Source organism: Lycorma delicatula, chromosome 1 (assembly GCF_047948215.1).
Source record: "Lycorma delicatula isolate Av1 chromosome 1, ASM4794821v1, whole genome shotgun sequence".
NCBI classification, from domain to species: Eukaryota; Metazoa; Arthropoda; class Insecta; order Hemiptera; family Fulgoridae; genus Lycorma; species Lycorma delicatula.
In genome coordinates this window covers 165,283,133-165,308,873 of record NC_134455.1, presented here as the reverse complement: position 1 = coordinate 165,308,873, position 25,741 = coordinate 165,283,133, and the positions used below count along the sequence as shown (strand labels likewise).

General features: G+C 31.8%; 1 protein-coding gene across 6 annotated transcripts in view; it reads right to left on the bottom strand.

Annotated features, from left to right (window-relative positions):
• Positions 1 to 1,154: 1,154 nt before the first annotated feature.
• Positions 1,155 to 25,741, bottom strand: part of LOC142325256 (ornithine decarboxylase-like) — a 103,737-nt gene continuing 79,150 nt past the window's right edge. For 5 of the 6 annotated variants that reach the window (XM_075366782.1, XM_075366763.1, XM_075366772.1 and 2 more), the window contains 5 exons: positions 24,736 to 24,908; positions 23,347 to 23,644; positions 20,976 to 21,209; positions 12,196 to 12,413; positions 1,155 to 2,750 (listed from right to left, as the gene is read on the bottom strand). In XM_075366782.1, coding sequence (XP_075222897.1) covers positions 2,612 to 2,750; positions 12,196 to 12,413; positions 20,976 to 21,209; positions 23,347 to 23,644; positions 24,736 to 24,908 — 1,062 coding nt within the window. In that variant the 3' untranslated portion in view covers positions 1,155 to 2,611. Of the gene's footprint in view, positions 2,751 to 12,191; positions 12,414 to 20,975; positions 21,210 to 23,346; positions 23,645 to 24,735; positions 24,909 to 25,741 lie in introns of those variants that run through there. The other variant, XM_075366809.1, reaches the window with a different exon arrangement.

The following is a 25,741-nucleotide window of genomic DNA, read 5'->3' as shown; positions in this document are numbered from 1 at the left end:
TGTCTTGAGGAGACACATATACAAGGTGTGATCAAAAAATACGGTGAATAATTTTTTATTAAAAAAAGTAATAAGGTTTCATAGAATTCGATTTAATCTCCTTCAAAGTACTGTCCTTGGCTAGCAATGCACTTATCCCAACGTTGACGCCATGACTGGAGGCATTTCTGGAAGGTGTCTTTCGGAAGGGCTTTCAGCTGCTCAGTCGTGGCCCTCTCAATGTCAGCAATGGTGTCAAAACGTTTTCCTTTAAGCACATTTTTAATTTTTGGGCAGAGCCAAAAGTTGCATGGTGCTAAATCCGGTGAGTATGGCGGATGTGGACAGATAGGAACAGTTTTTTTGGCCAAAGACTCGCGAATGAGAAGCGAGGTATGACACGGCGTGTTGTGGTGAAGAAGGAAGCCATTGGTCTATTTTTCTGGCCGCTTTCTTCGTACGTCGTTTCGCAAACGTTGCAGTACACCCTTATAAAATTCAGAGTTTACAGTTGTTCCCCTTGAAACGAACTCTGATCGCACTATGCCCTCACTATCAAAAAAAAACAACGAGCATGACCTTGATGTTGGATTTTGACTGACATGCCTCTTTTTAGGGCGAGGAGATCTGGTTTTCCATTGGGAACTTTGCATTTTGGTTTCAGGGTCATAGCCATAGACCCAACTTTCATCTCTAGTTACAATTTTGGCCATGAAGTCCGGATCTGCATGAAGACGACCCTTCAACTCCATACAAATTGACACATGATTTTCAAAATCCATGTTGCGCGACAGACACGATAAACACAACCTCACTCTAGCGGCTCGAACGTGTTACAACTTGTCCCTGCCTGTCTCAGTTGATCACGCTATTGGACAAATTACAGCATATGGATGTAGCGTCGGCAGTTGCCGCTATAAAAATTTATTCACCGTATTTTTTTATCACACCTCGTATGTCAGCGATTGTGAGATACTGAAATAACTATGTCAGATGATACAATCAAACGGTGAGGAATGACGGTATAGTCAGTCTGGCTAATGTAAAATAATGCCCATCCTCATACTGTTTGGATCACTTGCGTGAAATTTATTAAAATTTTAGCTAAAACAAATTTCCATTATGTTTATGGCAAAAAAATGAGGAAAAAGGAAAAGTGACATGAAAAAACCAGATTCAATGATATATTGAATTTTTAATGCTTTAAACTCTTTAAACACAAAAATCAAAATACATTATATATTAATAACATAAAATAATTACCATTTTTCATGACTTCAAAGCTGCCTCTTTGCAAAACTGGACTGGTAAATGCTACAAAATGGTGGTAGCATTTAAAATACACCTTCTGCATTGTATCTCATCAGACTATTCTACTACATATTTTTTATAAAATACAAATAACACCGATCTATCTATGAAATTAATTCTTGCTATCAAAACAATCTACAATAAACCATCCACCATACAATACATACACATGTAACTTAACAACCACAAACATTGTAAGTAATAATTATACAGTAATGACACAATATGCAGGCATAAATATTATTCAATTTTAAAAAAATTACATTTAATATATATTATTTTTTACTAAGTTCACTGACTTTTTTAACTGAATATCTTGTATTCTTTAACACACATACAAAAAAAATACATATCTTACATCAAATAGAAGCTACAATTAGGTACGTAATATAATGCAATATAATAGAATTACACTGTATTATAATTACAGTAAATATATTTATTACCAATAATAAAAATTGTAACAAACTGTAATACCAAAGAGTAAAATATTCCAAATCATCTAAAATAAATAAAATATAACAATATTTAATGTTACAAGTGATACCAATGGAATGACAAAATTTAAGAATCAATTCTTAAAATCATTATTTAATAATAAAGATATTAAATACAAAACAGAATAAAAACCCTATGAAAAGAAAAATTATGCACTCTTTAAAAATAATAATTAAATAGAATTAAAATAATTATTTGATTAAATGGAGTACAATGAACCCATATTAAGAAGATAAGTAATAAATTAAAAAAACAATTACACAAGATATTAAATTATTAAGATATTAACTAAATACCAAATATATTTTTAATAAATTAACATTTTGCATCATCACTTGCTCTTATATAAACTTGATTATGGCACTGTTAACTAATTAATTATATTTTTTTGTTTGTTGATAAATCCCCCTTTAATTCCCCACAATGTAATTTTTTAAACCCAAATTTTAAAATTACATGTTTTTAATTAACCAACAAAATAATATTTAGAAATGTATATTGAAATATAACCTAGCCAGCATATTAATGTAGTGTGATAGTGTGTGCATATTAATGTAGTTAATTATAAAATATAACTGCTTACAATCAATAAATTAGATAGAAAAATCTTTTGAATATTTGGTCATAACCTTACAAATAAATAATGCCACAGTTTAATGAAATGAATCATAGCAATATTTTTTCCTTTTTCATGCTACCAAAAAATTAAATTTATAGACATTGTTTTCATAAAATAAAGAATTACTAAACAATAAAATACAATAATGATCAATGAAATTGATAACATGTGGCATAACTGATTTTTAAACTTGTAATGCAAGTGCTAATCCAGAATGTCATTTAGGAGGAATGATGGTATTTGTGCAATTGAATCAGTTTGGTTCCAACTTTCAGCCCAGTAAGGTCCAGAATCCATAGTAAAGTGCTCTTCAGTCAATGGATGACGGTCCTTCAGCAACAGCCTACAATTAAAAAAAAAAAATTAAAATGTATTCTATAAAAACAAACTTGAAGTGTCCTTTAAAAAAGTTACATTACGTTAGTATTTCTTTTTAATCTGAACAATATTTATGATTAATTATCACCTTACATGATGTATCAATTATTAGATTTTGTGCTGGAATTATTAAAAGCCAACACTTAAATTTCAAAGAAGAGATGCACAAAACTTTGTCATCACTCATTAAAAGAATGATGAAATAAAAAAAGTAATTCCAAATTAAGTAACAATTGCTGATGGGCGAATCATTTGTGTAATGACAAAAAGGAAAAGCTGAATACGTTACAGCTGAACATCTATATAACAAAACTGAGAATCCTGGGAAAAAATTTGTTAGAGGTTTTTGTTATGTAGATGTAACAAGAATTTCAGTCTAATTTTTTTTATGAATGTTTTATTCCGTTTTATGACAAATTAAAATTAAGTGAAATTATATTTCTTAATAGCGCTATAGAAAAAAAATGTAAATGTATTTTTCCATGTCGTGCATTATATATTAATCTAATACATACTACAATGCATCTACGTTAAGGACTTACCTTTTTCTTAGAAAGGATGTAGGCTATACTCAAAAGCTTGTTGTATTCAGTTGTAGGTTAACACACTGCATTTTTATTTCTAGTACAATTTTTTCACGATAACATAAAAATGAATACACTAATTTTTTTAAATTGATTAAAAAAACACTAATCCTAATGCATTCTTTAGATTTTGAAAGGTAATGTTTACAGTATATAATTTTAAATACAGTATTAATTTATTACTTGAAAAAGTGAGTAATTTTTGCATTTGAATAAGGTACTATTCAAAAAAAGTTTACCATTTATTTAAAGTCAAAAATACTGCCAGGTTTTAATCCTTGATCTGTAGTCCAAGCCTAATTGATTTAAATGATTGTAAAACCTCATCATCAGTAGGTTTTCTCTCCTGCTGGTCTTTACAATTTTCATCATCATCTTCTTCCAGTTCAGAGGACTTGCTGACACTATGAAATATGTCACATTATCTGCAAAATCAGAAACTGTAACCTTTTCATCAGTAGTGATGAAATCTTCCAATGTAATTTCATTACTGACATCTCCAGCTATTTGGAGTAATTCCAGTGACTTTTTAACTGTACTAGTGTCATATCATCTTCTTCATTCCATTCTGTCATGGTGGTACTAAAACCAGCTTTACAAAAACAATGGAATATTACTTCATTGTTAACATTATTGGTCCACAATTATGATAATTCAGAAATGCACTCCCAAAGCTCAACAATATTAATAGGGAAGTCTCAATCTCTGCAATGATTACAATTTTTTTTCAGGATTCTAAAAGTGTAATTTAAGATTTTTAATTACTCCCTGATCCACTGGTTGTATAATTCACATTAAGTTTGGTGAAAGAAATACGACTTTAACGTTACTGAATACAAAATTAATGCTTGAGGATGTGCCGTCAATTATCAATAACAATTTTTCTTTTTTGTTTGGCAATCTGTTTGTCCAGCTCTTTTACCCTATCTGTAAAAATGTTGGTAATCATCCATGCCTTTTAATTAAATACTTATTTAATTAACTACTTCTAGAGATTTAACTCCTCGAAATCAATGCAGAGTTTTACTTTCGTCGATTACCAACATTTTAAGCCTTGCAGTTCCTAGCATGTTTGTAGCCACTAACAACATAATTCTTAAGTTTACTTTGTTTACCACCAAAGCACAAATTGTTTTTAAAAATTAATGTTTTGTTGGGTAACATTTGAAAAATAGACTCATCTTGCCTTCATTGAAAATGACTTTTCACAGATATTCTTCTGAAATCAGTATCAACTCTGTCTGCATCCAAGTTTTACAGTCACTTACGCTGGCACTTGCACTTTCTCCAGAAATTACTTTATGAATAGCAAAATATCTTTATTAAACTTCTCTAACCACCCATTGCTTGCCTGGAAATCTTTGTGTCCTAATGCGGCTCCAAATTCCAAGGCTTTTTCTTTAATTAATGTCCCAGACAAAAGAAGCTTTTTTCACGCATCACTTTCATTTTTTAGAATAGCTATGTCGATAGCAACATAACTTTTAATTGCTACCTCTTAATTTCTTTCTTACACTAGTTAAGTTCCTGTAATACCATGTACTGATTTTTTAAATTGTTGACAATGAATTTGGTGAGATTCCAAATTTTTTTGTGATTTTTTTTTTAACGCATTTGTTAACTTCTTGTATAATGCTAATTATACAAGATTTTTTTTCTGAAATACTAAGGCACTTCCATTTTGACATTGTATATAGCACACTGAAGAAACAGTACAACATTACAGTAATGTATAATGCAAGTAACGTAATCCAAAGACAGAGACCAATTGAATTAATCCCAGGAAAAATTATTGCTGAACTGTATGCATACACTGAACAGCAAAGGGAGTATGTGTTAAAAGTTTTCTAAGAATTCTATTTGTTATTCTACATACTGTATATAAATGTCTCGTTTAGATAAATGGATAAAAGTGAGCATGGAAATTTTAGTGCTGTGTTAGTAAATGGATTTCATGAAATTCTGCTACTTTAATGTATAAGCAGACAGTAACTGCAGAACAGGTGTTTAAATCTTTTGTTAGAATTCTATTGTTAATGGGTTATAAGAGAATCTTGGAAATTTTTGCTTTACCAATTTAATAAAAATAACTTATCTTTTGTAACTGTTGTCAAGAATAATTTGTGTTCATATACAGGTACAATTTAGGTTCGGAAACCAAAAGAATAACTACCTTACACTGACATGACAAGAGATGTCCAAAATACTAAATTTAATGTCATTAAAATGTCACGGTGCAACAAAACATTTGTAAAATTGAGGTTTTCATAATATCGAGGTTGGACTGTATTTAGTTTTGAAGATGCATGAAGAAAATCTGGTATAATATTCATGATCAAATGTTTTTATTATAGTAATATGAAAACAGATTTCTATTGTAACTATATATGGAGATACAGACTAAAATAGTCATAATTATTAAATAATATAAAGTTTTATTTAATGTAATCACAGAGTTCTGACAGAATGTATAAATATGTACATGCAGGTTATAAGAGGCCTGTTCAGAAAATAACTGAACTTTATTTTTTTAATCTTTATTATTAATTTTACAGATTAGTAGTCCTTGCCCCCTTCAAGGTATGCCTGTTCCCTATTCACACACATTTCCTAGTGGTGTTTCCACTTCGCAGACAGTCCTGCATAACTTCATTTGAAATGGTCTTTAAGATGGTGATGAATGTGCTTTAATCATCAATAGTCTCAAAACAGCATCCTGTCATAACTGATTTTAATTTTGGAATTAAGAAAAAAATTACAAGTACCCAGTTCTGGTGAGTAAGAAGGCTGATGAAAGGCAGTCATCTGAATTTTGGCATAAACCTGATGAACTAACAAAACTGACTGTGCTAGCGCACTGTCATGGTGAAAGAACCATGAGTTGTCTCACCATAACTCGTGTCTCTTTTTGTGGATTTTTTCACATAACTGCTGTAAAACGCCTTGGTAGTATGCACAGTTTGCCATTTCACCTTGAGGCAAGAGTTAAAAATGCCCAATTCTATTAAAATCGAAAAAAAAAAACCGAGAGAATTACTCTCTCTGTAATGATATTCAATCAATGTACAAATTGGATCAAGACAGATATGCTTTCTTGGGGCATGGAGATCCTTTGGCAATCCATTATTATGATTGAACTTTTGTCTCAATGTCGTAGTTGTAAACCCAGCTTTTTGTCTCTGGTTATGATTTCTTTGCATTAGTGTTTCATCATCATTGACTTATTCAAAAAGTTGCCAACAAACATCCACTTAGTGTTCTTTCTGCTGTTCGCTCATCAAAAGAGGAACAGACTTTGCTGCCACTCGATGCATATTCAATTTTTCAGTCAAAATGTCAATTTGTTCTGTATACTCTCAAGGTTAACAGAATGTATATGTGCACAGGAAGCCAACTCACAATGCAGTTGTAGTCAGCTGAGATTTGGATTCCACAACAGAAGGTTCAGGGTGCAGAGTTTCAATCAGTTATGTGTGTGCAATGGCATGTGCGAGCTGAATGGAGTACTGATTTTCCTGTATCCAAGTTTATTCGTCAGTGGGATATAATTTTAAGAGAGGCTAGAAGCTGGATTCACAAACTGGAAATCATCCTAGTGTGGGAAAATTAACAGACACAATAGTCGAATTTGGGGTACTGAAAACCCGTATACAGCAATTGAAAATGAAAGGGACTACAACTGCATTGTGAGTCAGCTTGTCTCCACATGCGTACTCCGCTGACCTTGAGTGTATACAAAACAAATCTTGAGACATTTCCTATAAACTGAGCCTATGTTTAAGAGATTATGACGAATAGAAAATATAAGCAATTATGTTTGGATATCTTTATCCCGTACACCCTGTATTAATATGATAATTAATAAAGCAAGTATCTGAACTGTTTCAAGTATCATGTTAAAGGCTCAAATAGTGAACTGGGTGAGATTAATCATAAATAAACCTGTGCTGAAGCACTTAAATAATATAATACTTATTACTTTTGACAAATTTAAACTGAAGCCTCATTAATATATAGTAGGTTACTATAATAATCTATATTATTGTTTTAGGAAATAAATTTATACTGAAGTTCGCTTGGTGTTTTTTTTTTCAGATAATAGATAAGTACAAACTAAGTCTAGGTCTTGAAACTGATGTGGTCCTAACAGTCAATTTCCCAAAGCTGAAAGTTCATTCTGAACAAAAATCACTTATGCGAAAATTAAAGCTTTCTTTCTGGTCTGTTATGCATGTGAAAAGCTGTGTAATAGTCTATTAAAGAATGTAATGATACGAAGACATTGTAGATACCTTTGCCAAGATGTACCTTTCAAGTGGTATCTTAAAACAAGGTTTATTACCTGAACTCTGTCAAACCATAATCCTTGATGACAAATCTTTGCAAGTTTATTCTAGAAATAAACACCAAAGATAAAAAACATCTGTGTTGGGATTCAGAATGATAATCCTTTGCAGTTTGTGTTTTAGAATAAGATATATACAAACAGAATATATAACAGAACATTCTTGAATCAGCTTCTAACTGGTCTGATTTTAAATCAAAGATTAAAGTTGAATCCTTTATTTTAAAGCACTCTGTAAAGTTCTTAAATCTCATCGCAAGTAGAAGTTCACTTTCAAATTTAAATTTTATGAACATAAAATTTTTTTTCATTCTCCTATCTTTGTCGCAATACTTCTTATGACTACATTTGAGAGATTGTTTCTGATCGTAATCTTGATTACAAAAACTTTATAAAAAATATCATCATAACAATTAAATACAACATAAACTCTTTCAACAAATGACTAGAAAAAAATATGGTATGAACTTTTTCATATGTGCATTTATGCATCTACAGAAAACTCAAGGATAATCAGATGATAAAATTTCGTTTAATCTATTTATTGTTGTTTCCAGCTCATGCTTGTAAGACTTGGTAACACAATTTGTAGAGATTTTTTAATGGATGAATATTGGTTTTTTATTTGTTAAATATAATCATATGATTTATTCAACATTGAAATCATATGTTTTAATCTATTCAGACGGTGAAGACTTGGCAGCGGAGTTTATATGTTTAGGTGCTTTTATGATACATTGTGCAAATTGTTACCATCTGTTGTTTTTGCCTGAAGAAGGGCCCTTCTCTTAATTTATTGTTCTTAGCATTGAATAGCTGTATAAAATTCATGCAAAGCTGTGAATAATCAATTTTATCTAACAAAATGAATGACTTTTAATGTTTTGACACATGTAACCAACTATTAAAAAATTCAGTAGTTACTGCCTCTTTCTCAGTTGTTTCACATACTTTGCATAACAATTTGATCTGAACCAACTGAGAGACGTGCTCTATTACTTCATTCAGAGCGATGTTGCACATCAACACTGTAAACAATATTTTAATTTGGGTACCATGATATTTTGACTTTTGACCCATGGGGAAGTAAATAATTCTTTTCCTCTTCAATAATCAATAATAAGTGTTTTTATCATTCTATTTTCTACATCTGGATCATATTTATTATTGAGTTTGCTAAGAATGATAAGAACAAATATAAATTTAATTCAACAATTACTTTTTTAAAAGCCCTCTGTACATGCTACTGGGGTATTTTAGACAAAGATTTAAGCCTGATTTGTTCTCATATTTCTGTAATCTTCAATACTCTTGATAGGGTATCAAGTTTTAAAGTAACAAAAAAGTCTTGGGATGTTTGAAAGATGTTGCTAAAAACAATTCTTGCTTAATGTGTGCAGTACTGAAAGTAAATTGTGCTGTAAAAAGTTCAGAATAGAAAACATTTGTGAACTACATAGAGGGTGATTCAAAAGAAAAGGGAAATAATTTGCAAACTGATTCTAGAGTTTGGAATATGGAAAAAAGTTCAAACAAACATATGTATGAAAATGTTTTGTTATCAAATTGAACTTTTTTCCTTATTTCAAGCTATACACATTAGGTCTGAAAAGTTCCTGAACTAATTTTCTGGAGTCAATACAAGTAGCGTCATCTCTCAAACAACCAAGGAACTATGTAATATGATGTCTGATGAGTATGTGTACAATATTTCATCACTCCAGTCTCGAATTATATTCGGCCGCATACATTGTGTTCACGTGAGCTTGTGCAAGCTCATGACATGGAACAAAGAAGAGTGATAAAATTTTGTGTTTGACTTCAAAAATCTTTTGTTGATTCTATGATACAGCAAGCATTTGGTGATGAAGTTGCATCTAGTATTATAACATACACGTGGTGGAAACAGTTTAAAGATGGTAGAGAGTAGGATGAAAATGAACAAAATGAAAACTGGTGCTTCATGTATTATCCTCAAACGAAGCAGCATCAATCCGCTGCTCGGTTGAGTCTTGGAGCACAAAGACTGGTGAAAGTCAGGCAGCAAAATTCAAGCGTGTAAACGATGTTGATTGCATTCTTCGACTTAAAGGGCCTGATCCATCATGAATTTGTCCCAACTGGTCAAATCATTTATTCTAAATTCTATTTGGTAGTAAGTAATGAAATGCCTGATGTGTCAGATTCATTGAATCCGGCGCGAGTACCAGGATTCAGGCAGTTGGACTCTCTTGCATGACAATGCCCCAGCACACATAGCAACAGTTTTAATGCATTATTATGCTATAAATCATATCATCGTCTTATCCCACCCACCCTATTCACCCAACTTGGCTCCAGCAGACTATTTTCTGAGTCCGAAACTCAGCTGAAGATGTAAGGCTGCTTTTTCAACGACATTCTGGCCATCCAAATGGCTTGCAGCAAGCTGTTGAAGGCAATCCCACAAAGTGATTTTTCCAGAATGTTTAACAGGCTCTACCGGCACTGCAACAAGTGTATAACTAGAGAAAGGCTCTATGTAGAGGGCTGATGTGAGTAAATTTGTTTATCTTGAAATATGTATTTTTATTTAATTTAGTTCAGAAACTTTTCAGACATACTGAGTAGAATCAGAACCCAAATTATTTCACTTTCCTCCTGAAGTCCCTTGAATTAAACACTTCATTATCAGTGGATAAAATGGCAATGGAACTACAACTTTCTTCTTCTTCTTATACAAACATTTTCCTCTCCTATGTAACTCATCACACAATTTCTACACCAAGAAAAAACACTCAACACTGGATTCCAGATTGTATAGATTATTAAATTTTGCAGTTACTTTTATAGTTCCACATCTCTGCGACATGTTTTATAGTAAGCAGTGAATATACCTCTGGTTCTTTTACTAACTGTCCTGTTCCTCTTTAACATCTTCCATTAAAGTTTTTCATAAAAGTACTAACAATAAAGTAATAAGTTTAGATAGTCACCATAAGCAGCAGTTAATGATATTAACTCATTACTGGTTTGGCCAACAGCAGGCAACTGCATAGTGCAAGAAACATTAGTGTAGCTATGAGAAGATGGAGGAGGAAGTGAATAAACATACAGATGCCAACATGGATTTCTATACAGCTTAATGTCACCAAATATGCATATTTTGTAATGAAAATATCTTTGGAGCCTGCATTATTTGGACCCCATGACGAACCGAGTCAAATCAGATTAGAAAATGAGGCCAAACATATTGTTGAAATGTCACCCCTTCTCACTATTAATTATTGTCAATTTCCAGTGATATTGAGAGAAAAAAGAAACAACCACAGATCAACAATAATATTCCTAGTGGCCTTACTTTTATTCTACAGTTTTATCATGTTAATAAGACACAAACTTTTTATACTGGATGGCAAGAGGTGCCCACAAGGAAAACAAAATGGCTGTTGACTGAAAAATTATGTATGTAGGTAATTAAAAAGGATTTATAAAAACAGAAAATATTAAGAAAATTATCAAGAAAATACATATTTCAACTTCTTTGTATGGCTCATAAGATGATGTAATGCAAGACAGCAACTCAGAACTAAGTGACAATAAAAATGTTTCAGAATCAAATGTGATAGCAGTGGAGATGAAGGAGAATATGATTTAAAAAATAATGGATAGTCTTTACCACTTTCACAAAAGAAAATTAATGTTAATTTTATTGTTTATAACTGAACAATCAAAACAATATCAAGCAATTTCACAAATTTCTTTTTAGGTTAGATAAAATGTTTAATAAACTACTTGACCATAATCATATTTTAATCTAATATATTTATAAATCACTGATTGAAAAAAATATTGTTTGAGTATTTTTAATTTGATAAATAAATAAAAAAACATGAGGAAATGACTTCTGTCATTCTTTTAAAAAAAAGGAATTTGTCTTCTACCAAATCTTTAGCTTAATTAAATTAAATGGCAATGTTTTGCAAATGGTTGTATTTTAATTTTTTTTAATGGAAAACTTTGGATGTAAAATACAGAATTTTAAGACAACCTATTTTGTATATTCAGAATAATATTATATGTTTGCTACAACTATTATAACTGCACTATTAAAGAAATATATTATTTTAATTTTAAAAATAAAATTTAAATTGAAACATATTTGAATACTATGTGTTTTTGTCAGTAGCATAGTGCTGTAATAACTTTTAGAGAGAATTCATAGAAAAACACTAAAAACATACTTCAGTAATGAAATGATAAATATATATATATATATATTTTTTTCATATATATTTCAAAATAAAATATATATTATTACTAAAATATATATTTTTTCATGGTGTAAATAAACAGTACATGTTACTATTATAAAACATTACACGTTTAAAATAGCAGAAACCTGACAATTTTATAATCAGTGTGAGGTGGAAAGGCTTTTTGTAGTTAAGTAAGAATTCAAATTAAAGATCATGATAAATTAAGTAGTTAAAGAAACTTACCAAAGAGCTTCATCAATAACAGCATGGACTTTTGGGACAGGGAACCCATTGAACTGACTAGCAACAGGCAATGTATACGCACCCATATCTTCAAAAATAAGCCAATCACCGATATCAAGAGGTGGTAACAAACAGTTGTCGACAACTTGATCCAAACCATCACATGTTGGCCCCCATACACTAGCTGGCTGTAACTTGGTTACAGGTTTTGGATTAACCTATTTAGAAAAAATTAAATTAACTGAATTATTTATTATAATACATCTATGAAAGTTTAGAAAGAAACTATTAAAATGGCTACCAAATACATAAAAAAAAACCAAGAAGGTACAAGTAACAATTTTATTCTACATTATACTGTCCACAACATACTGCTTAGCAAATTATAGTTCAACAGGTGTTGGTCTTATCCAGTCTTAGGAGGGAGGGGGGGATTAACAATTAGAGAGTCAATATCATTAATTAAAATAAAACTCAATGATCAAATCCAGTTACAAGTAACAACTTCAAGACATGAATCTGGGGGCTCACAGCATAACAACTGATAAGTGAAGATTATGCAGAATAAAAAAAAAACTGCAAGGTGAGACTGGAAGTTTTAGGACTGGACTTGTATTTCCCAACTGGCAGTACTTAAAGGCTATTGTGATGGAATTCCTTCAAAATAGTCCCCTTCTCACTGAACTCACAGATTCAACAATGTTTCTGCTTTTGGAAGAATTTCTGGAGATTTTCTTTCTTAATCATGTTATAAACCTTCTCCAAATTTTGCCTGATGTCTTCAATTGAGTCAAACTGGTTTCCTTTCAGCAAAAATTCCAATCTAACAAACAGGTAAAAGTCAATAGGGGCTAAATCAGGGGGTTAGGGGGGGGGTTGTAGAATCACAGGAATTTGAAATTTGGTCAAAACTTCCGTGACTGAGAAAGCACAATGAGCCAGTGAATTGTTGTAGTGGAGGACCCAACCTTGTCCACCAGAGTGCAAGCCTCCTTCTGTACATTTTTGTGCAAATGCTGAAGGATACTTTTATATTCCTAGTTGACTGTCTGCTCCCTAGGAATAAATTCATTATGCACGATATTCATAGAATTAAAGAAAACCACCAACATTGTCTTCACATTCGACCAATTGTTGCACTTTTCTCGGTTGTGGTCAATATGGACTCTTTTGCAAAGATTATTGTGCCTTTGTTTCTCTATATATGTAAACCCATGAGAATCATTGCCAATAATTATCCTACTTAACAAATTTGGATCAGTTTCGGCCCAATTAATCAATTCTTGGGATTCTTCAAGTTTGTAATTTCTACTGGTCTGACAAGTTTTGGAATGAATTTCACAGACTTGTTCAAATTTGAATTCAGTTAATCAGCTATTTCCCTAATTATAAGTCTATGGTCAGAGCGCACTAAATCGTGAACTTTCACAATGTTTTTGTTGGTTTTGTAGTGGAATATTGGCTAGATTAGGGGTCATTTTCGACTGATTCGCAGCGGTCTTTGAATCTATTAAACATGGTAAAAACATTTTACTGGCTCAAACATTTACCTCAAAAGCTGCTTTAATGTTCATAAGTCTCCAAAGCTGATTTTTGGTTTTCAAACAAAATTTGAAACAAACTTGATCCATTTTTTCATCAATTTTACAAAATCAGTAATCTGCTGAAAACAGAAAAATGTCTTCTTCTACTGGGCTGCCACTCTCTACTGAAAAAAGATATCAGAGTGATTTTTTCAGGATATTTCAAGGTTAAAAAACCTTTCCCTTTCACTCTTGCAGGCAAACCTACTCACTCCTACTGAGCAGTGGCAGTACCTGATTTAAAAATCTTTCCAATCACAGCTTGTATAAAGCAGGAAATAAATAATGAAAAAAAATACAACCAGAAAAAGACAGATTTTATTTATTGTTATTCTTTTAACTGTATATAATAAACTTCTATTCCATTTTTGGTAAATAATAAATAACTACAGTTTTTTCAGTATAATACTGTACAATTTTTATGTTGCATACACCGTTGCAGTATAAAAATAAATAAATAGTGGCATGGAAACAAAGCAGGCAATATGAGTAGAACCAGTAGGATTAAGGTAGGTTTTGTAGCAGGGAGAAAAAGTACTTGAGAAAGTTCACAAATACTCTCATGTCTACACGTCTTTATGTGTAATAGGAGAATAAGGTATAATTGGTAGGTTGATGGTTAGATTGGGTAATTCAATATATGAATCCAAATGAGAAAATTTCATTTTCATTTTTACTTCATAGATTTTGTACAACTAGGATTCAGATGTTATCAGAACTGATAGCAAGAAGCTGATCTGTTTTAAAAAATTCCTAGCATTTTCTCAAAACAGCTGATTGACCAGAAGCTTCCAAGCACTAAGAGAGCCTGTTTGTGGTTAGGAATACAGAGGAAAAACTGATACATGAATGCGATCATAAAATAAAAATATACTGTCGTAAGTAAAAGAAATTGTAGGATATACTGCAGACAAGCAGGAAAATATCTATCAGTAATAACATTTAAAGAGTGCAAAGAATAATAAAGTAAAAACTAGTACGTATAGTGAAATATTTTGTGACAGATTCTTAATACAGATTATGATTCAATGGTCAGCGATGGAAACTTAAGGATATTATTGTCAAATTCTGACTGTAGATCATTAAATTTGTCGACATTTATAAATATAGTATTTTTAGAAGTTGTTGATTATTATCACTAATTAAGACACAATATTTTTATTTTTAGAAATACAGTAGGACCTTGACAATTTGTCATTCCTAGGAGCTTATGGAATCAATTGGGAAAAAATTACTAGTACAACAATTACCTTAACCTTCTCCCATCACAATGCTCCGCGCTTCTTAGCGCTCCGCGAAAATATGTTGGTATCTGATTGCCTCCCTTCATAGTCTTATGCTACCCTTAAAAAAATTACAGTATATTAACGAGATTTAACAGATTCTGACAAAAAACCTTACAATTGGATATTTTTTATGCCTGTAACAACAAAAAATTTGAAACCGTACAAAAATTACGATAATTTAATTGCAGAATTTTTTTTCGCATTTCTACCGCGTTTTTTATTAGCAAATTTTTTTTTTTTTGATTTGTGTTTATGAAACATAGTTTGCTGATTTAAAAAAAATAATACTTTCAAGCAAATCGGTTGAAAGTTGGGCAAAATATGATGAAAAACCTGTGTCATAAATCACAGATTAATTAGCATATCAGTTTCGAGAAATTTTTATAGTTATTTATTTTTTCTTAGTGTTACATATAATGTAAAATTTTTTAAAAAAATTATAAGACTTCCTAAGAACATTTATTACGTGAAAAAATTTCTTTTACAACAGAGTATTGCTATTACACGCCCGGGGGGGGGGGGTAATAAAGTTCATGAAACGCATAAATAATTACCCCAGTAATTACAAGCTATTCGGTATAAACAACAGGTATTTTTTATGTTACTAAGTATATAAAATCGTAATATATAAAATAAGAAATTACAAGTGCGCACTAGTTTTTACCCTAACACATAAAAAAATCGCTATATGGGAGATTCCCCAAAAAACAAAAGAATGAAATAGATGACAAATAATAAATAACCAAAACAAATAAAATGAAGTAATAAATTTATAAATAAAAAGCACTTACCCCTAGTTGGTGATATTTTGGCGTGTGTGATACACGAGAAAGCATCCGTCTATGCAGAATGGTACCTCACAAGCCACACACCTCCAGACTGATGTTACGCGAATGCCATTTGCCGAGCACACAACACATTGTCTAAAACTGTTTGTTCCCTCACTTTTAGGATAATGTCTTGCTTCACAACTTTCAAGACATAACAATTCATGATTTCTTACATAAGATCCTCGTGCAGAAAATCCCGTAGGAGATGATGAAACAAGCCCTTTTAAAACCTCATTTCGAAACAATCTGAAGGATTGGTTCTTCTCCATCTTATTGACTGACTTGTAAGCTGTATAAGCATTGACAAGGAGCATATAAAAAATGTGGAAAAAAAGTTTTTTCGTCCATTTTGTCATGCGCCTATGTAAGTAATAGCTTGAAGACAGACGATCAGATAGATCAACAGCCCTCATGTAATTATTGTAGTCTACAATCATTACAGGTCTCACAACATTTTCTGTGCCGCGAATTGTTACACTGTATTTACCCTCTTCAGCAGGCCCATGAATAGAAGACAGAAGTGTTACCATTCGCTTGTCATTGAATAGAATACAAGATTAATTATTCCATCCAGTGTCGTACGACAGGCTAACCGGTGTCTGGTCAAACCTAATTGCTTATGTCTGTTTCGTGTGAATTCAGCTGGCATTCCAGCATGATTGGATCGAGCTGTTCCACAAGCTAGAATTCCCACATCTTTCAGTCGTCGATATAATTGCAGGGATGAAAAAAATTGTCCATATACAAATGATATCCACAATTTTCATAACCTGCAATTAGATTGATAACTGTACGTTCAGTAATTGTTTCGTTTACATTTAGTTCCTCTCGTTGTCTCCCGAGATATTCACTCATATCGAATGTGTACCCAGAATTATCGCAAAGTCTGTAAACCTTTATCCCAAAGGGCTTTCGTTTACTAGGTATATACTGCCGAAACAAGACTCTACCCTTGTAGGCGCATAAAACCTCATCAACTACGATTTGTTGTGGATTACAGAGTTCACGAGATTTCTGACGTGCAATTTCAAATATTTCGCGTACTCTCTAGAGACGGCCATAGTTACCAGTTTGCATTTCTGATTCTATTGGTGGATCCTGGTTAATGAAGTGTAAATACTTCAAAATATGAAGAAAGACAGTTCTCAGTAATGTATTCCCAAAACAAGCGATATGAGAAACCTCGTCAGTTGACCAGTATTCTTGTAACGTGTGTCTTACACTATGACCCATTTCCAGGATGATTGCAAAGAAACGTTTCAGCTGATCAAAACTAATGTCACGTTGAACTCTGTCCTTAGGTAATGGTCCACCAGGTCTACGGCTTTGAAAATACAAATTAGTTTGTAATGTTACTTTTTCAAGGATAGCCCCAAAAACCAACATAAATACGGTAAACGGCGTCTGCCCATGAATACGGGGATGAGGAATATATTCAGGCACATTCTATAAATTTCTACGACGCTTCTTAGGCTGACCTCTCTTACGAGGAGCGGATTTAGCCAAAAGGTCAGGATTCTTTACAAATGCACCTGGTTCCAGACCCGTAAAAGGCAAACTGTTTAGTGTGTCATATTTACACCTATCAGTACAAACTAACCAGGGATTTCCAAGAATCGGGAGACGACCTTTCAACTCGTATCCTTCATCATTTTGGGCCTGGTCAGTTGGATTTTCTTGTAACTCCGTCGTGTCAAGTTCCTCATCTTGGAGAGGAAACGCAACAGCTGGTTGCATTTCAACCCAACTGCACTGGAGAACGATAATGGATTTCATGAAATAGATTATTCTATTCCTTCAAGAGCAAACCTAATCTGTTCGTCATTCATTGTCTCGATAAAAAAAAAAACATTACGGCAAATAAAAAAAAATCAATGTGAAAAAAATCGCACTGAATAAAAAAAAAACCGATGTAATTTTGAAAAAAATAATGAAATAATATATTACCAATGAAACGACGGTATGCGATAGTAAGAACTTACTGCAGTTGTACACATGTAATAGTTGCGTGCACTCGTCCTCACACAATAAAGTAACATATGTTTCAGAAACGACGTATTATAAAAATTCCCACCACTTAAAAGACTCTTCAAATTGACAAAAAAAAAAAAAAAACATTTTTACTGTATACTGTTATTCATTACAAATCGTTATGTGTTTCATATTTGCCGATATCTTTTGTCAGAAAAGATATATTAGACCTCAAATTCCTTTTTTTTTGTGTGTGCCGTATAACATAATTTATTATGTATTTTTATTATGTGTTTCAATACATCGTTATGTTGCTAATATAATACGCTATTTTTGTAAATAATAAATAAATCCGTAACCCTCATAGCAATTATAATACAGTAGTCATACACACACACACAAGCACATTTCTGAGAAAAAATGGTCATATTCTTTCTAGTATAAGTACAACATTTTACATCGTATAAACGTAGTTCAAATTGTATAATAAAACTGATTCCTTTGTGAATATAAAAAAAAAAAAAATAACCGACTTAGATCCGATATGAAATGATTTTGTAACAGCGTTTTAAAACTGTCGCTGCACAGAGCCAGTTTAATGGCTACATGATCTGAAAAGGTTAAATTTCAATAGGGTGAAAAATACATGTGATTATTTAGCTATAAGATATTATGTAATTAGTTTTATTATTTCTTTTTACTGGAATATTTCTTTATAACAGATCAATTTAAAAGTGCATTCAGGAAATAAGTACAATTAATCTCTTAAGACTAGTCTCAGTCAAAACAGTGTATCACATTAGTAGCATGATACTGTTTTACAGGTGATTCAAAGAAACGGGAAATTTTGAAAGTTGTGTTGGTAGCCGTGGGTGATTGGTACCACTTGATTAGTGGTGACAGCCTCTCTAACCTAACCTGCCATTTAGTTGTCATGGATCCTTGGAGTGGTGCGCAACGTGCATTTGCTATCAAAGTGTTTTACAAAAACAAAGACAGTATGGAGGGAGCGCGTAGAGAATTTCGCCGTCATTTTAATCTGGGACGGCACGACCATGTTCCATCAGCACATGCAATTAAAACATGCATATCTAATTTTGAGGAAACTGGTTCGGCAATGAAAAAGAAACCTCCAGGCCGTGAGTGAACCGTCCGTACACCACAGAAGGTTCAAGCTTTACAAGATGCTGTCACACGAAGTCCACACCAGTCAATCCGTCGTCTCTCAGCATCTTGCATAGTTCAAGTGTTGGAAGAATGTTAGTGAAGGTCTTGCAATACCATCCATACAAGTTGCAGATCGTCCAGGAACTGAAACCGAACGATGCAGTTGTGCGAGCACAATTCTGTAATGTAGTGCTTCAGAAGATAAATGATAACAAAGAGTTTGTTCACGAACTGTGGATGTCAGACGAAGCGCATTTCCACCTCAGTGGATTTGTTAACAAGCAAAATTTCAGATACTGGGCACAAGAAAATCCTACGCAGCTACACCAGCGTCCGTTGTACAGCCAGAAAGTGACCGTGTGGTGTGCTATGTCATCTTATGGTGTTATAGGCTCTTATTTTTTTGATGATGACAACGGTCTTGCGATTACAGTGACATCGGCTCGTTACGTAGCCGTGCTTGAAACCTTTGTTGTGGAACAACAAAAGAGATTTCCACAAATTCTTAACACAGCCTGGTTTCAACAAGACGGAGCAACGTCACATACTGCACGAATATAGATGGCAGCTGTACGCCGATTGTTTGGACAATATGTCATTTCACGAAATGGTGACATTAGATGGCCTCCCAGATCGCCTGATCTCTCAGCTTGCGATTACTTTTTGTGGGGTCATCTTAAAAGCAAAGTGTTCCACAGTAGACCTGCTACAACGGAAGAACTGAAGGCAAAGCTCCAAGAAGCAATTGCGGAAATTCCAGTTGAGATGTTACGTCAAACCATGAACAATTTAACGAAGAGACTTCGTGAGTGTTTATGTAGTAGAGGAGGTCACCTGCAAGATGTCATCTTTACAAAATAAACTAATATGTATGTATCGTAAAATGGCAACATTTTTACAATTACATGAAATAAAATTCATTTTCTAAAAAAAATTTTTCATTAACGTTATTTAATTTTTTAAATTTACCGTTTCTTTGAATCACTCTGTACTATCCTAACATTAATCCAATAATAATAATCTGGTTAACTGTCTGTTTTTTTACCATCCATCATAAAAATCAGAAAAAAAGAAGGTTTTTATGTTATTTGTCTATCATACTATGACGCAACAGTTTATGCGTGATTGCATGTTCATCCTAAGCAGTTTTTCAAAAATAAATTATTTAATATGGTAGATTATTTTGAATTAACTGAAACTATTTATTTATAATTTTTTTTTAATATAAATCTACCTTCTGTGAGCAGTCAACTAGATGTTATCTTAATTTCTTTGTCCTCACTATCTGTGTTATTTCTTTAACACTTCAGGATTTATATTACATCATTAAAATTCCAAATTTCTTTCTCATCCTCTTTTCTTCACAATCTTCTACTCTAAACAATTTCTACATACTGTGTGTTTAGTCAAACGCATCCTCCTCTTAATTCTTTAATTAGAGGTTTCTCTCATTTTTTTTTTAAGTCTTCTCATTTTTATTACATCATCCAATAAACATTTATTTAATTCAAAATCTGTAACTTTGAATGCTGCTTAAAAAACCAATCATGAATAACTGAGGCTCTATTATAATAACAATTTTAATGATACAGATATACTAAAATTTAGTGAAAACAAAAATAAATTAACATGTAAGAGAAATTCATTTATAAACAAAACAAAAAAATAATAAACTACTACACAGAGCTTGAGAATGATTGAAGATGGCCATATAAACTATTTAAAATTGGTCCAATCTTCATTGCTTTGAGTATTACAGCTGTACAAGGAGGAGTTTCTATTAAATTGACAATGGATCAAACGTTTTATAATATATAAATACATAAGCGATGACATTTTTGGTTAAAATTATCTATTTATAGTAATAACAGGCTGGTGCCTCTCTTTATTAGGGCATTTGTCATAGTAACAATAGGTTTTAAAAATTTATATCGGTTACATACCATAAAGGGTTGAGGAGATACAACAGCATGATCATACAGAATGCAATTGAAAGATCCATAGACACCATCATTAATGTAATACATTGAGTTATTAACAGAATCACGTTTGCTATGAATGTTAGTTGCCAATGTAAATGCTGATGCTGCATAAAATCTTCCTGGCTCAGCAATGATATTAATTCCTTCAGATGGAGGGAAATGCAAATCTAATGTAGAGTTAACAATCTCTGCAATCTGAAATTCATTCAAAAAAGCATTTCTATAAATTGCAAAAAATAAAAAGGAGAGAAAATATTTAAATAAGATCATCTAACATTATAATTTAAAGAGATTAATGCAAAAATTCCACAAAATTAATTAAAAAAAAAAAACTTGTATAATTAATCTTTCTATCATATTATCATGTTTTCTCTGGATATTTCTTACTTTATGAAATCAGCTTTAGTGATTTTTGTTTAAAAAAAGGTGGAAAGAATGATACAGGTAATAATCAATGAAAGCTTATTGTTCTTATGTCAAAAATTACTTATTATTATCAATTATGATTATTGAATAATATATTTAAACAGGATATCTTTTCTGAATTACCAACATTATTTTTTTATAAATAGTATGAGTTTAGGAAGGAAAGGGAAACAGAGATTAAAGGTTAAAACTTCTACCTGTAACATCTTAATAAAAAAACAAGGTTAATAGTATCACTGGTTAAAATATTTGAATTAACCATATAATTTTAATGAAACAAAGGATAGCAGACAAATGATGTACTGGTTATTCTTGGTTCAACAATAATCTAAAAATAAATCACAAAGTGGATTAACTCTGCAAATATATGTAGATAGTCTTGAGATGTATGATGACTGTCCAGAAAATAAAAAATGTTTGATCTTGGCATCTGTCTCCGGTCTAGCAGGCCATTTAGGGCATTGTCACTCAACCTCATCCACTATAAATTCAGTGTGAACTAAACTGAGATGCTGTATGGATGTTACTATTTTTTGCATGCTTTCAAAATGTGTGACAAAACAGAAAATCCTGCCAAATGTAAAGTCCACAAGTGTGAATCGGTTTTTGAAAGTGAAAACATTTTGGCCCACTGAAATTTACACATAAATAGAGTTTATGGTAATAATGTGATGAATGAAGCATCAGTTAAGAGATTACATTATGTGTAAGCAAGCATATTACGTTTAACAAAAAATTAACAAATATGCACGATGATGAACAATCTGGTTGACCAAACCTCGTCACTAAAGAACCCCCCCCCCCCCAAAAATGACAAGAAGCAGGAGAATAGATGTTTCAGGTCAGATGGTTTACACAGTTTTTCCTGAAATTTTAGAATTGTTACTTCATGAAATTGTTACTATCCATCTTGGTTACAAAAAATGTATGCCAAATGGGTATCTTGATTGTCTGATGATCACAAAACCAAAGAATGTAAGCCACTTTAACATTTATCACGTGTTATCCTTAAGAAGTTGACTAACTTTTGGATCACATTTTTACCAGTTATGAGACATAGGCCTCTCATAAAATAACTGAAGTAAAGTGTCAATCAATGGAATGTTAACATTCTAAATCACCTACAAAGCTGAAAAAAGCAAAACAAGCTCTCAGTATGTGCAAAGTGATAGTGATTGTGTTTTGTGATTGAGAGGGCATTCTACTGGTTAATTTCATGTCAAGAGGACAAACAATAAATTCAGAAGCATACTATCAAGATACTCCACTACCTGTGACAAGCTAGACAGAACAAAATGGTGTAGTATGCTGTCCAGCAGCACTGTCTTTGTCCACAATAATGCTCAATCACATTCAGCTATAGAAATTCGAGCTTTGCTTCACTGTTTTGGTTGGGATGTTTTCATCATACAACCGTGACTTGGCGACTAGTGACTACCACTTAGTCCCAAAGTTGAAAGATTTTTTTGGAGGTAGGCACTTTCAAGACTATGATGAGCTGAAATTTCAAGACTATGATGAGCTGAAATAAGTTTTCAATGAATAGTTGAAGAACTTGGCAGTACAAGTGTACAATGACGGTATAAAAAAATGGTACTGTGACATATGTTTGAATTTGTGAGGTGATTATGTTTAAACAGTTCCTGTAAATATAAAATAAAACTCTGTATTAACTGCAGCAACTAACTGACTGATTATTATCATCTTAATATTCTTTTAAGATTTATTTTCCTAAAAAAATTTATTAAAAAACCTTCAAAACATTTTTTTCTGAAAAAACCTGAAAGTAGAAATATAAAAAAAGGTTTTAATAAAGTGTTGAAAAAGAATTTACAGAACATAATTTCAGCTAGAAAACACTTTAATTGATTATAAAGAAATCAGACACAAATATTAAAAAATATACCTTGTCAATGGAAGTCCCTTTGTTGCCAGGAAATCCTCCACCAATGTCCAATATATTCATATTAAATCCAAGATGAAGACCAATGTCAAAAAGATTACGAGCTGCAGTAATAGCACGTTCAAACACTGGTGGATCCTGGCAACCGGAGCCAACATGAAAGCTAATGCCAACAACGTTCAGCCCCAATGAATTTGCAACTTCAAGAAGATGAGGAGCTTCTGTCAAAGGATCGCAACCAAACTTCATTCCGAGTGGGCACTGTGAAATTGTTGAATCACAACGTATACGTAGAATCAATCTGGAAAAGTAAATATAAAGAGCATTTTTACTTGAAAACTAAAATATATTTTCAGAAAGTGTAAACCCAAAAATGATGGTCATAAAAAGGCATGAAACGTATAGCAACAATTTCGTTTAATTTTGTTTAGAACAGCTGTTCTGATACAATATGAGGTAATTGACCAAGTGATAAATAGAAAATTTAGCTGACACTTTGATCTAAAAAGAAAATTAGTTAAGAATCTAAGTTCAATTTTATTAAAGAATTGTAATAATGTTCTTTAGAATAATAAAAAAAAAATAAGGAAACAGTAGGCCATATTATTTATATATACAGGTCACTGAAGTTATAGCTCAATGCGACATAAAAATTCTGAAAGGATTAAAATTAAATTATTTGCTGAGCAAATAATCTTATACGAATTAATCTTAATACAATTGATTTAATTAATCTAATAGGAATAGAAATGGTATTACAGCAGAGCAATAATATTGACAACAATAAATCATGAAAAAGCTTAATTAACAAAATTCTATCAATAAGAGCAAAATTTTATGAAAACCTCTCACTTCATGAATATGTAATCCAAGGAACAGGAAGATTTCTAGATAAATGGATGTAACAGAATCAGCTAAATGAGGAATTAAATGACATCTTCCACAGAATGGGAAGAAAAATCTAACAAGCAGATGACAGCATCCACTGCATCAAAGAATGTGAACTTACATCCAGAAGTTCCTCACCTGTTAGGTGGGTCCAGATTCCCTCATTATTATGTTTCCTCAAAGATTCTCAACTACACACAACTGATGAAACTTGGCCTAATACTGGCTTAATATTCCATTAATATTAATTCAATTCTTTATATTCACATATTTTACAGGCAATCAATACATATAGTGAAAATCAATCAATACATATAGTTCACCTTAGTGAACTTATTTTAAAATCTTGTAGTTATTCACACAACTACATTTTGGCCAGTGAGGGTGTTTATTGAAATTTAGAAACTAATGTGTAAAGAATAAAGAATTAATTATATGGAAATGATATGAGTTTAAAGAAGTTTTTAGTCAAATAATTATGAAGATACAACTGAAAGAACTAACCTTGCAGAAGGAAAGAAATTTTTAACTTTATGCAGTTCACATTCATTGTCAAATGTCATCAGATCAACACCTTGGTTGGCTGCATGATGAATATGAGATTTCAGCTTGGCTGGGTTAGCAAAAAGAATGCGGCTAGGATCAACTCCTAAACTCAGTACCTTATTAATTTCACCCTACAACAGAAATTATAAAAATTTTTGTATTAATATAAATATTACAATAATCAGTAAAACATTTTTATTCTTGACTTGAAACATACAGGGAACCCATCAAATTTTAAGATTTGTTTTTCCTGATCAATTTAATAAAAACTTCCTGACTCTCATAATGTTATGCTATTGCCATTTACTCCGCAAAATATGTAAATTTCTTTTGCAGCCTCCACCATTCCCATAGGTGTCCAACTAACACCTTTTTTTATTATTTATTATTACATTCATTTTTAAAGTTTATTTTTTAATGATTTTTTTACAATACACATTTAAAATTATGTTATTTTTTGGGATAAATTGTGTCAGTCAATTCAAATCATGGTAACTAAGAGAAACACAGATAAGAAATAAAAACTAACTAAAGCAATTTTTAAAAATAATTGGCTGGCATCTAAGATTGCTAAAAATGTTTCACAAAAACCAGCCTACATTATTTTGCAAAGTAAACAAAAAACAATAGTTAATAACTATTTCAATTTTATAAAGAATTTATGTATGATCACAACTTAAAATAAAACTAAAATCACTGACTAAAAGTAATACAGATAAGAAAACTAGAACAGAACACCTTATTTTTTTCAGAAAACAAACATTATTAACATTTACTTGAAAAATATTTTGTCATTATTATTCTAATAATGTCTTTGCAGAATGCTATTAAAGTATGATGTAAGGCCATGCTTAATGACAAGAGCATTCAGTACCAAGCTGGAATTTTGACACTATACAACTATCAGGAAACAATTTTAAAAGTTGCATCAACCTCTTCACATGAACTTTAGGATAACTTATTT